This window comes from Leptonychotes weddellii, chromosome 13, assembly GCF_054177405.1.
Source record: "Leptonychotes weddellii isolate Sample4059 chromosome 13, ASM5417740v2, whole genome shotgun sequence".
Taxonomy (NCBI): domain Eukaryota; kingdom Metazoa; phylum Chordata; class Mammalia; order Carnivora; family Phocidae; genus Leptonychotes; species Leptonychotes weddellii.
In genome coordinates this window covers 43,068,097-43,081,789 of record NC_138381.1, presented here as the reverse complement: position 1 = coordinate 43,081,789, position 13,693 = coordinate 43,068,097, and the positions used below count along the sequence as shown (strand labels likewise).

General features: G+C 42.7%; 1 protein-coding gene across 2 annotated transcripts in view; it reads left to right on the top strand.

Moving 5' to 3' along the window:
- The window catches only part of TTC39C (tetratricopeptide repeat domain 39C), an 89,566-nt gene that overhangs the window by 63,126 nt on the left and 12,747 nt on the right, over positions 1-13,693 (top strand). For both annotated transcript variants that reach the window (XM_006740738.3, XM_081801475.1), the window contains 2 exons: positions 10,291-10,384; positions 13,184-13,291. In XM_006740738.3, the coding sequence (XP_006740801.1) occupies positions 10,291-10,384; positions 13,184-13,291 (202 nt within the window). The remainder of the gene's footprint in view (positions 1-10,290; positions 10,385-13,183; positions 13,292-13,693) is intronic.

Here is a 13,693-nt window from a genome sequence, read left to right as displayed (position 1 = left end):
TTCCTGAGATTAAGAATTCCTCATATCAATGAGGTCGTATGATACATGTCTTTCTCTGATTGACCTGTTTTGCTCAGCATAACACCCTCCAGTTCCATCCACGTCATTGCAAATGGCAAGATCTCATTCCTTTTGATGGCTGTATAATATTCCATTGTATATATATACCACACCTTCTTTATCCATTCATCTGTAGATGGACATCTTGGCTCTTTCCACAGTTTGGCTATTGTGGACATTGCTGCTATAAACATCAGGGTGCACGTACCCCTTCGGATCCCTACATTTGTATCTTTGGGGTAAATACCCAGTAGTGCAATTGCTGGATCATAGGGTAGTTCTGTTTTCAACTTTTTGAGGAACCGCCATACTGTTTTCCAGAGTGGTTGCAGCAGCTTGCATTCCCACCAACAGTGTAGGAGGATTCCCCTTTTCCGCATCCCTGCCAACATCTGTCATTTCCTGACTTGTTAATTTTAGCCATTCTGACTGGTGTGAGGTGGTATCTCATTGAGGTTTTGATTTGTATTTCCCTGATGCCGAGCGATGTTGAGCACTTTTTCATGTGTCTGTTGCCCATTTGGATGTCTTCTTTGGAAAAATATCTGTTCATGTCTTCTGCCCATTTCTTGATTGGATTCTTTGTTCTTTGGTTGTTGAGTTTGATAAGTTCTTTATAGATTTTGGATACTAGCCCTTTATCTGATATGTCATTTGCAGATATTTTCTCCCATTCTGTCGGTTCTCTTTTGGTTTTGTTGTCTGTTTCTTTTGCTTTGCAAAAGCTTTTTATCTTGATGAAGTCCCAATAGTTCATTTTTGCCCTTGCTTCCCTTGCCTTTGGCGATGTTTCTAGGAAGAAGTTGCTGCGGCTGAGGTTGAAGAGGTTGCTGCCTGTGTTCTCCTTTAGGATTTGGATGGACTCCTGTCTCACATTGAGGTCTTTCAACCATTTTGAGTCTATTTTTGTATGTGGTGTAAGGAAATGGTCCAGTTTCATTCTTCTGCATGTGGCTGTCCAATTTTCCCAACACCATTTGTTGAAGAGACCGTCTTTTTTCCACCAGACATAAACACATTTCTTTTAAATTTACTGCTGTTTCTCATATAAATTCCTTGTCATTTCAAAAGGCAGCATGGCGTAGCTGAAAAAGCATCAGGCTCAGCTCAAAATGGGCTCTTCCACTTCCTGACTGGCCGAGCTTTCTGAGCCTGTGTCCTTGTGTGTAGAAAGAGGACAGTGCCTCCCATGCCAGCCTTAAATAATGTAATATGGATATGGCAGAGTGCTAAGCACACGGTGCTTGGTCAGGGCTTTTCCTCTTTAGACACAATTGTGTCTAGGTTGTAAATCCAGTATATAGCACTTTCCATCACAGATTTTGTTGACATCTTGTGTGTAACTGTTGAGAGACCAAGGAAATGTTGTAAGTAGTGCATTATTCAGTTCTACCATTCATTAGAGCTGGATTTGGTTATGAAACTCCTTTTTCAGGGGAATTGCTTTCTGTGTGGAGGTGCTGAAAATAGATCTACCATATTCCATTTCTTGTGCATAATCGAAGATTTGTTGCCTGTGATGTAAAAGGTCGTCTGGGGGACGCCAAGAGGGCTAGGAAAAGCCCCTGCCCCAAAAGAAACTTATAATCTAACTATGAATAGCAATGCTGAATGCATGAAAGGTAATACCTCAAGGCAATAAAAGTGCCAGATGAACTGGTGGTCACTGTGGGTGGAGATGACCAGGGAAGGGGAGACAGAGGAGGTGGAACCTGAGGGAGGAGAGAGCCACTTCCTCACCTCCTTTGACTTTGTTTGGTTACCTTCTTGGGGAGACCTTCCGTGACTGTAGTATTGGACGTGTTGGCCTCGCTCCTGCCACTGGTCTCCCTGTCTCCTTCACCACCCCTCCTCATTTCTGCCCAGAAACTCCTATTCACTGGACACACAGAGTAAGGTGCTTTTCCTGTTGGCTCATTGTCTCTCTCTTCCCCCCATCAGAATGAGAATTCAGGCTCTGTGAGGCAGGGACTGTGTCTGGGTCACTGTGTATCTCAAATGCCTTGACCAGTGCCCAGCTCCCAGACAGCAGGGCTCAGAGTGAGTGTGTGTGTGTTTGTGTGTGTGTGTGTGTGCGCGCGTGCACGCAAGTGTGTAAACCTTGAGTGAATACTCTGGCCTCTTGCCCTTTGCTTCTTTTGGTTGTGCTTTGATGATAGTTCTATTTCTATAGCCCCTGGATTTTTGTCAGAATGAGAGCAGCCATATTTATGGCATTTTGAAAAGTTCCCCTCATTATGCATAATTCATAGATTCCATGTGTGTAGTGGTATTAAAAGCTCCATCAAGGACTGTGTAAACAGAACTCTGAAACCAAAACAGTAAGGAAAAGGCTGATAGAATTGGTAGTACATGGATCAAAATCTGACATAAAAATGAACTTCTATATTAAAAAATATCATAAACAAAGTTAAAAAAAATGAAGACTAAAGCTAGAATTAGCATCCTTAACATAGGAAGAACTCTTACAAACTTGGAACATAGCAAAAGGATAAGCCTACAAAAAGAAAATAGCCAAAACACCTAAACAGACAAGCCATAAGATAAGATACACAAATGGTCAGTAACATATGACCCTCATGGTAGAATCAGTGAGATACAAATTAAAACAAGGGGAAAAAAATCATTGGCAAATACTGAAAGTATTCTCTGTTGGGAAAAGGTTTAGGGAAATAAGCCTCTTATAAACTGTTGGTACATATGTACATTGATAAAACCTTTGGGACAACTGGTCTAGTATTTATACAAATTAAACAATTTGTATGGGGAATAACTTAAAGGTACCACAAACGCATGCACACACATTGGAAAACATACATACACACACGTGCATGCAGAAACTGAACCAGCCCTCATTTGTCACCTGTGAGGAAACTCCAGGAGTAGATTCTAAGTGGGAGGAAGGAGAAGGTGCTGTGATCTGCCTTGCTTAGGTCAGGTACTCATACCCTTGCTGAGACCAGAAAGGTTTTCCAGAAAGGCAGGACCCTTCCCATTCTCATCACATAGGAGAATGGCTCCCCAAGGAAAGGATACATCTGACAGTTGATGTGTTAGTTTCCTCGGGCTGCCCTAACAAGGAACCACAGAGCGGGTACAGAAATTAGTTTTCTTATAGGCCTGAGGTTGGAAGTCCAAGATCAAGGTGTTGGCAGGTTGATTTTTTTTTCCTGAGCCATCTCTCCTCGGCTTGTAGATAGCCACCTGCTCCCTCTGTCTTCATGTGGTCTTTCTTGTGTGTGTGTGTGTGTGTGTGTGTGTGTGTGTGTGTGTGTGCGCGCGCGCGAGCGTGCTTGCGCTCACCTTCTCCTCTAAGGCCGCCAGTTATATTGGATTAGGGCCTGCCTTAAAGACTTCATTTTAATGTGATTACCTCCTCAGAGACCTTATCTCCAAATATAGTCACATTCTGAGATACTAGGGATTCGGACCTCAAACTCTGAATTTGGGGCGGTGGGGGACACAATTCAGCCCATAACAGCTGTCACTGGCAACCTAGTGTCTCCTCACGGGCACTTGGAGTTTTCCTTTCTTTTCGCATTGACGCCCCTGATACCCTGGTAGCCTCTGAATACAGGGCCCAGCAAGTTCCCCCAGAGGTCTCAAAACAGAAAGATTCATGTGCCAACTTAAAATAAGCTTGAATCACACAGTTTACTAAATCAGTGTAAAACACAGCAAGAAGCAAGGGGAAAAGGATAACGTAGGTTAATGCTCTTAGGGTAGTGTGCAAGGGCAGGTGGAAAGGCCATGCTACCTGAGTCCTGGGGTCACAGTGGGTAATGTCTTGCTTCGCTCTGCGCATCACTGACCACAGCTAAAACAGTGGACCCTCAGGGGTTTTATTAGCGCTTCTTGAGTAGAGGACACATGGTGTGAGAATGAGTGTCACCAATGGATGGTCACATTAAGCCACCTACATATTAATGTTTCATGTATAGTTAGTGTTTTGAATATTTTGTGCTTTTTGTCTATTCAGTCTCCTGGTGTTTAGTACCCAGGTGCTTCGTGAATATTAGAGACCTCGTGGCCCTTTAGTGCTCTAACACATGCAGACAGGCTCTGTCTACTTGCAGAGTACGTATTGTATTCTTGACACATCTCAGGAGTTCGGCCTGTGTCTAAAACTCTGCTTACTGGTTATTTAAAACCTCTCGAAAGAATGTGCCTCTATCTTAAAAACTTCTGTATCTTACAGAGCTGGAAATTCTCCAGTGAGTATTAGAGTGTTCTGGGTGGGCATCACCCTCTCCTCACAGCTGAGTCCACGGGGACTGTCGTGTTCTTTGATTTGCTCCTGCAATAGTGATCTCCTCTCTGGTGTGGAACACAGCAGAATTGAGTGATACCAACATTGTTTGAATGCCCTGAGACTGGTTCTGAGCTGAGACCTTTTTGTTTGTGAGCTAGTGGTGTCATTTGGTGTTAAATGCGATTGGGAGGGGGCACCAAAGGAAACTGCTTGGGAAGTGGAATCTTGCCTCAGAGATTCAGGGAAGTCTGGAACTTGCTGTCCTTTTGGCACTAGAGTCTGGTCAGGCCCCCAAAGGAACTTGGCTTTGTTTCCATTTCCTTTTTTTTTTTTGCAATTCTAGAAAGGGAATCTTTTGCTTGGTAGCTGAATTTAATGTATCCTCCCAGCTTGGTATTGCTAGTGGGAATCTTCAGTAGAACAGAATATAACATTAGTAACTCCAAGCTCACTGTGCTGACTCTGAAAATTATTCAGACTTTTTGTGTCTTCATACTTACTTTCTAAAGGGCTTGAAAAATACATTGTTGTAGAAATATTTTACATTTTTAAAATTGGAAAATGTGATTTGTGGTCGCTTACATGTTTCCTTTTTCTTTGTCCCTGTCTCTTAGGCAAGAATACACACTTAGGTATTTGTGGTAGAATCTTAAACAGCTCTTAATTATGTCTGCAGGAAAAAATCTAGAATTTCTTCCAGTGGCCTAAAAAAAATGTAGAAACTTAATTGCTATTTATTGCAAATCTTTCTAAATGCTGGAAAAAAATACTGTGATTTATTTCTCAGCACTAACAGGTGACCTACACCTATTTTTAAAGATAATATACCTTCCCTAAGAGCATTTTATGTGCATTAATTCATTTATTTTAATATCTCCTGAGATTTTCATTTATAATGAAACAATTTCTCAAGGTCCAAAACTGTGTTGGTTATGAAGTTGGCACTGAAATCTGGTACTATTAACTAAAGTTTAATACTCTTTGTTATGTTGTATGTCCATTAAAAGAAAAAATTTAAATTGTATTTTAAACATTTTAAAGATTTATTTGTTTGAGAGAGAGCCTGGGGCTGGGGTTGGGGAGGGACAAGCAGACTCTATGCTGAGTGTGGAGCCTGATGTGGGGCTCGATCTCATCTCCTTGAGATCATGACCTGAGCTGAAACTAAGAGTCGGCAGATGCTTAACCAACTGAGCCACCCAGGCACCCCGGTATTTTAAACATTTTAAATGAATTATTCGGTTGAAAGGTATGGCTCTATAGTAACTAGTTATTTACATAGTTCCAGAGCATAGAAAATATGAAAATATTTCCTACAAGTCTGCAAGTTCTGGCATTATCCTGATACCAAAACTCCTAGAGGAGAGCACTGAACAAAAAACTACAGGCTGACTTCATTCTGAAGTTAGAAACTCTAAATAAATATTAGCAAGTCAAATCCAACAATGTATTTTTTAAATGCCACATTATGACCTTAGTAGGGCTTATTTCAAAAAAGCGAGCATGGTTCAGCCTCAGAAAATGTCTTTCTGTTGTAACCTGCATTAAGGAAGTAATTAATAAAAGCACATAGTCCTATCACTAGATGGCTCAAATGGCATTTAATGAAATCCACTTTGAAAACTAAACAAACTATTAGCAAATTAGAAATAGAAAGGGAACTTCTTTGTTTGGTAACGATGGCATCTACTAAAAACACCCCACAAACTATATTTAATGGTGTAACATCAGAACATCCTCATTGAAGACGGGAATGAAGCAAGGATGCGAGTGGTGCTTGCTAATAGAATCTTAACTGGTGGTTCTCACCAATTAGAGAAGTCTCTTGTAGAGGAAGAGACAACACTATCATTATTTGCAAATGATTTGAATATCTCCCCAGAAACTCCTAGAGAAAAAGCTTAAAAAAAATCATGAGGGTTCACGAGTATAATGTGACATATGCAAAATCAACTTGCAAAAATCCAGAGTTTTCCGATACACCGGCAACATTCGCTCAGAGAATAAAATGGAGGAACAAATCCCATGGACAGTTGCCACAGGTATAAAATGCCTAGGAATACAGCTATCAAGAAAGGTGTCCTGAAAGACTAGAAAAACACATTGTATCTCTGTGGCAACAAAACAGTAGCTATACATGGTGCTGATTTTAATTCGGCAACAGATACACTCCATTTAATTTGGCAAAGACTTGTGCTTTTGTTCTCCATTCCTTCCTCTGGAAGCAGATAATGCTTGCGGACGTTATTTCCTCATTTTACCAGTGAGGAAACTGAGACTTCAGGTAGTTTTTGTGATCTCGAGTGTCCGTGCATAATTCATGGGACACAAGCCTAGATGGTACTTGACCTCCAATTCTTGGCTTCATGGCTATTTCATTCTAGCCTGTTTTCTGTATTCTCTTCAGCCCAGCATATGTGTATTTCCTCAAAAAAATTACACTGTGAATAATGTATTAAATTGAAGATAATTCTTCTTTCTGTATTATGTTGTGGATATTATAATTTATAATCATAAAAACTCCTATTAGGTCATTTTTATTTTAAATTATTTTGGTGAAGGAGCACCTGGGTGACTTAGTGGTTAAGTGTCCAACTCTTGATTTTGGTTTAGGTCATGATCTCAGGGTCGTGAAATCCAGCCCTGCATTGGGCTCCATGCTCCCTGGGAAGTCTGCTGGAGATTCTCCCTCTCCCTCTGCAAACCATCCCCCTGCCCCCCGCTCCTGCTTGCCCTCTGCGTGCATGCTTTCTCTCTCTTTCCTCTCTCTCTCTCAAAAAAAAAAGTAATAAAGTTAAAAAGTAAATTATTTGGGTGCCTGGGTGGCTCAGTCGTTAAGCGTCTGCCTTTGGCTCAGGTCATGGTCCCAGGGTCCTGGGATCGAGCCCCACATCGGGCTCCCTGCTCCACAGGAAGCCTGCTTCTCCCTCTCCCCTCCCCCTGCTTGTGTGTCTCTCTGTCAAATAAATAAAATCTTAAAAAAAAAAATAAACTATTTGGTGAAAAAGAAGGGGAAATCAGTTTTCACCGGTTTGATGGCTGTTCATTGTAATTCTTTAATGAGTAATCAAGCTAGAACTAGAATTAATTTTGTAGTTATGCTTATTACTCTTGGGATAATATCGTTAAGCTCTGTAATGGTCTCCATACCTTCTAGTTCCGTCACAGTGCTTATAACAAACATAAGGAACAGTCGTACTTTCTTCACAGTTCAATTTTGAAAGTAACACCCTGTGCTCATCTTCTAAGGCCATGGAACAAATTATCACAGACTTGGTGGCTTAAAACAGCAGACCTTATTCTCATACCACTCTGGAAGTCAAAAGTCCAGAATCCGTTTCACTGGCTGAAGTCAAGGTGATTGGGGGTGGCCCTCCCTCTAGAGGCTCGGAGGACAGTCCATTTCTTGCCTCTTGTGAGCTCTGGTGGCTCCCGGGCTTGTGGCTGTGTCCGCAGTCTGTGCCTCTGTGACCACGTTGCCTCCCCACTGCGTGCATCAGCTCTCTCTGCCTGCCTCTCATCAGGACACTTGTGATTGCATTTAGGGTCCACCCCGATAATCCAGGATAATCTCCCCATCTCAAAGCCCTTAATTTAATCATACCTGTCTATGCTCTGCTGGAAGGACACATACTCTGGAGGCAGTCAGAGCAGAGTGAATACTACCCCATTGCTAGCCTGTTGCCCTTGACCAAGCCACTTCACCTGTTTGAACTTTGGTTTCTCCATCTGAAAATGGAACTAATACATGCCAGTCTCAGATTTTTTTTTTTTTTTTGAAAGGGCTAAGAGAAACAGTGTTGATTCAAATATTGCTTGGTTTGTTTTTGTTTCTAAACTTGCTTTTAAAGCCTTGTTGTGATTTGTCTTTGTAGCTCAAGCCAGTACCGTCCCAGGACTTAGTAGTTGCCCATTAATTAGCGTTCACAAGTAGTTTTTGGTCTTCTGAAAGGCAGTGTGGCATTGCATTGTCATGCAGGGTACCTGCAGTTGGACACAGCTTGGTGGCGATGGCTCATCCAGAAATATTCTGTGTGTGATAGTTGAGTGGCAGGAACTTAGCAAACTGAGGAGACGCGTGCAAAGCAGAATCCGTAGCATGGTGGTTTCGTGCAGATATGCTAAACTGAGTGCACATAAGAAGCACTTACGTGATCCAGAAAGAGAAAAGTTAGAGGCGGGCGTAATGCGTGTCCAGCTAGCTTACTCTGCAACACACCGGTGCACACGCACCCACCCACTGCATACAAGATTGATTTTTAAATTCAAAAAACAAAATTTTTTTTACACCTCTTTGGGACCTTGGTGGCTTTGTGCTCATAGCCCATTGTGAACGTCTGACGGGGTTGGGGCCTGTCTCCCAAGAGGGTCCCTCCAACTAGATGTTAACCTCCTTGAGACCAGGAATCACTGGTGTGGGGATGCGTGTCCTCTCTTAGCCTTTGTGGATGGGGACAAGGGATTGAACGCTACCGTCTGAACCATCCTGGCAGAATGAAACCTTACTTTGGGCATGAACAGTTACTGATCCAGCCAAGGCCTTGGTTAATGAGTCATTTGGCTTATGGTGTTCCTGAGTCACAGGATATCCTAAGGACCTCCCTGACTCATCTGTGTGGTCTGTGGTGTCCAAGAGGCCTCCCGCAGTGACCATGCGTCACTGAAGATGCCAAGGAGTGGGGTAACCTTTCTTCTACAATCCTTTCTGCCCCTGGCTGGCTGGCTGTGGGGAGGAGAGGCAGAAGGGGCACTGGAAAGGGGGTGGCCAAGGAGCAGCAGAAGGGGGCACTTAGGGAAGACCAGGGAGGGCTGAGTGTGGAGCCAGGGTATGGCCCGGGGCATGTATCACTGAGAGCAGGCTGTAACAAATTTTTAGGGCATTTAGAATTTACATTTATTAACACCTATCATTGCTGTATTTAGGATTGAATTTGATGCTTTTCAGGTACTCCTATCAGGTGTTCTGGCATGAGGTTGGCAGACTTTGAAAGGGGTCTTTAGTGGAAAGCAACACTAAATGTATTTACTCAGGAGTAAGAACAGTCATTGGAGAGTCCGTTGGGCTCTGGACAGTGCAGATGAACCCAAAAGTCAGAAGTGAGTGTTAGTGGAGGAGATGTGAGGACCAGCAGCAATCAGACAAAGCATTCTGGATACAGATTCGTACTAGGGGCTGTATGACAGGGTCCGTGGGTCACAGCAGGGAGAGTGTGCTGAGGGCAGGCCTAAAGGAGGCTTCGCACACTCACTCAGCACTGACGGGGCTCTTTCCGGCCTGGGGTGGGTCCAGACACACCCTGTCTCATTATACTTCACTTTATTGCACTTTGCAGATACTGGGTGGGGTTTTGTTTTGTTTTGTTTTTACAAATTGAAGGTTTGTGGCAACCTATTTTTCCAACAGCATTTGCTCACTTCATGTCTCTGTGTCACAGTTTGGTCATTCTCACAGTATTTGGAACTTTTTTGTTATTGTTCTATTTGTGAATGGTGATCTGTGATTACAACTTGCTGAAAGCTCAGAGATGGTTAGCATTTTTTTATCAATAAAGTATTTTTTTAATTAAGGTATGTACATTATTTTTTTAGACACAATGCTCTTGCACACTTAAGGGACTACAGGATAGTATAAACATAACTTTTGTATGCACTGGGAAACCAGAATATTTTTCTGACTCACTTTATTGCAATATCCACTTGTCGCGGTATGGAACCGAACCTATGGTTATCTCCAAGGTATGCCTGTTGTATACACAGGAGGGTGAATTTCCCGCCAGAGCAAAAGAAGTACTCTGTGCCAAGGTTCGTCTCACAACTGAGGCAAATTGGAATGTTCCAGAAATTTTGAGGTCATTCTCCTCTATGCTGTTTTAATCTGTTTAAAATAACTGTTAAGGAAGAAGATGCTTTGGAATGAAGATAATTATAATATTAATGACAGATTTTAGCCAGTAACTCTGTTTTCATTTTCTCTTCAGTGTCAAATCAACAGTGCCTTGACTTCTTTCCATACCGCTTTGGAGCTTGCGATAGATCAGCGAGAAATCCAACATGTCTGTCTGTATGAAATTGGTAAATATGAAATGTCTGTCCAGCTTCTTGTCGTGAAATGGCATTAATGCATTCAGCTTATGTCCGGCTGGATGACCAGCTTCTTGTCGCAGGTCTTAATGCATTTTTGTGCACATCTGCCTTTTTAATGCTATTCAGTTTGGATCTTTGTAAAATGCTTGCTACCTTTTTTGAGAATAAGACTTTGTTACCATAGCACAAGCCGTGATACTTATCTCAGTGACTGTCCTTACTGCTTTAGAATTTATTCTTTAAAAGGAATGGACTAAAACTTTGGTAACTACTTTATCTGACTGCACATTAGAATCTAAACTATGTTTCCCTCCCTTGCACCAGTGTCTACCTGGGAAGAAAAATATGGCCTGGGTGAGAGTTGGGCGTGTGAACCCCAATCCCAGCCCTTCCCCCGACTAGCTTGGAGACCTGGGAAGAGCTGTGTAAGCCTCGTGGTTACCATGAGCGTTGAGGTGCTCGCCCTCAGTGGTCATGAGGTTTAAATGAAGTCGGAATGAGCATCAGGTGGTGGCTGGCACACAGAGGCCCTCCACATGTGTGAGCCCCTTCCTTCTGCTTTTCCCCTCCTGCAGACAAATTTATAAGCAGACATGGAAATATTTATTTGCTTACAGCTTTCTCCTCCCTGTCCCAAATTGTTACTATGAGTATCTTTGCTGACTGCACTAAAATTCTGTCCTGTTATATTAGCAATTCCCTCAACCTTTTAAGTAGCAGTTGTTCTGTGATGCTGAGGAAAATCAATACAACAGTTGGGTTTGAAACAACCATGACACAATGTAATAAGGGGTTCACGTTGTTAGGGTTTCAGCCCAGTACGACAGGGTCACATCAGACAGGGTCACATCATATGGTACCTAGAAAGGGAATGAAGGAGCCAGGGAGCAGAGAAGTGATGAGGTAGTGATGGAATCAACGGGAAAATCGGAACACCCAGGTCCTCTGCAGAGAGGGGAAGAAGAAATGGGGAGTGCTCAGGGGGCATTTGCCATCTGTCAGGTTGAGACCCTATGATGCTTGCCACTTGCTTATATGCTGTGGACATAATTGTCTTCTTGGATGATTTTAAATCTTTTTAAAGAAAAGTACAAACTAAAAGATTGGGAACTTCCCAGTAAAATAATGTTTTAAGCACCTCTTATGGTTTAGGGAAAAGAGCTGAAGTGTAATCCAATGGAAAAAATATTTTTATGTCATCCATCCCGCTGGAGCTCTGGGTAGTAGCCATAACGTAGGATGGAATGTATTTCGAAGAACTTGAATTAACACCTAGATCTGGTGGCCTTTTTTTGTTCTTAAGATAACTGCTGCCTTTTTTTTCTTCCACTTTTATTGAGATATAATTGACATATAATGCATTAGTTTAAGTTGTATGACATAATGATTTGATTAAGTTGTATGACATAATGATTGATTTGCAATGTATTGCAAAGTGATTATGATGGCCTTTCTTGGTGCACCGTTTCAAGGTCTGGCAGAATGGAGGGTTAGACCTGAAGGAGGCTTGGAGATCACCGAAGCCTAACCTCCAAGGCTTAGGAAGGTTAACCCAAGAAAAAGTAGCACAATCCTAGCTCAGGCTTCTTATTCATATTCAGTGCCACCTTCTCCCCTACTTTGCATTTAACTCCCATCTTCTAGGATGGACATGATTAGCCCCAATTTTTACTGGAAACCATGTCGACTTCATATCCTATCCCATAGAATTTGACACTGGATTTTCTAGAAGTGTGGATCCCTCTCATCCTTGTACTTCAAAGGCAGATCCAAGATGACACAAGATACCAGAATTTATGATGGGGGGGATATTATGGACAGGAGAGAGCAATGGCCTTCACTCCTTGGCCCTTTCCTCTTCCTAGCTCTGTGGCCTTGGGCAAGTCACCTACCTCTGTGTGCCTTAGCATTTCTCCTTGGTAAAATGAGGATACCGTCTGCCACCTCAGGAAGCCCCTAGTAGAATTAGAGTTATACCAGGTGCCTGGCTCAGGGCTTGGCATGTGGAGGGGCTCAGGCAAGGGGAGGTACATTTCTGAAAGTGAAGATAGAATTCCTTGCATTTTCGCGGCTGCCAGAATGCCTGTCTCATGGTGTTTTGATCAGGAAAGATAGGGTTCTTTCTCAGCTCCGCTGCCAACCTGCAGAGGGAAGGTGAGCAAGTACTTAATTTCTGACTGGCTTATCTCCACTTCTTAACAAGGGTGTGAGAATTAATAGTAATCATTAAGGAGCCACGTGAGTGCTTGAAGACTTTTTGAGGTAGTCACTATATGCAGTCTAACGATATTGCTTCTTTTTCTGTGCCTAGGGCCGCTCTTGGAGAAGTACTGCTGGGCTTAGATTAATCTCACAACCCAAACTGGAGTGTAGGATATGAATTAGAGTGTTTTCATAGAAATCTTTATGTCCCTCTATATTGCTTTAAAAAAATATATATTTATTTGGGGGGGAGGGGCAGAGGGAGAGGGAGAGTCTTAAGCACAGGCCAAGGCGGGGCTCCATCCCACAACCCTGAGATCATGACCTGAGCTGAAACCAAGAGCCGGACACTCAGCCGACTGCGCCCCCAGGTGCCCCCCGCTATACTGCTCTACTGTTAAATGGGTTATGAAATCAGAAGTGCCTTGTCTCACCCCAAATATTTAAGTGACAAAGTTCATCTTTAGGTTTTCAGGTTGTATACATGCAACACTCAAAGATAATCAGCAGTGACCAGATTCCTGGCTTAAGATGGGGTATAAATCACTACTTCAGGGTCGCCTACTAAAAATATTTCTTTCATAGGTTGGTGCAGCATGATAGAGCTGAACTTCAAGGATGCATTTGATTCCTTTGAGAGGCTAAAAAACGAGTCCAGGTGGTCACAGTGCTATTACGCCTATCTAACTGCGGGTGAGTAGCCCACTTCTGTGAGTTCTGTCTCCCACACACATCGGCTGGCAGGAGGACATGGCGTTCTCCTTCCTCACTTTTTCCCCAGAATGTTAATGTTTTGTACTACCGAGTGCTACAGTGTTCACTGACTCAGCGGAACCCTGCAGGCCTGCAGACCAGCTCCCTCCCTGGGCTGGTTTGGTCACGGTTCTGTCCTGAAAATGCGTATTGTGACGGTTTCTGTGCGTTCTGCCCTCAGCAGCCTCAGCCCACCCTTACTTTTTTCCTTTGCTTTCTACAGCATGGTTTGTAGTCTTTAAGAATTTATAAACAATTTTGAAGGAATTTAACATCTTTTAAATTGTGCTAGTATTTCTGTTTGGATTGTTAGTGCCCTGGTTACAAAGTTGCATAGATTTT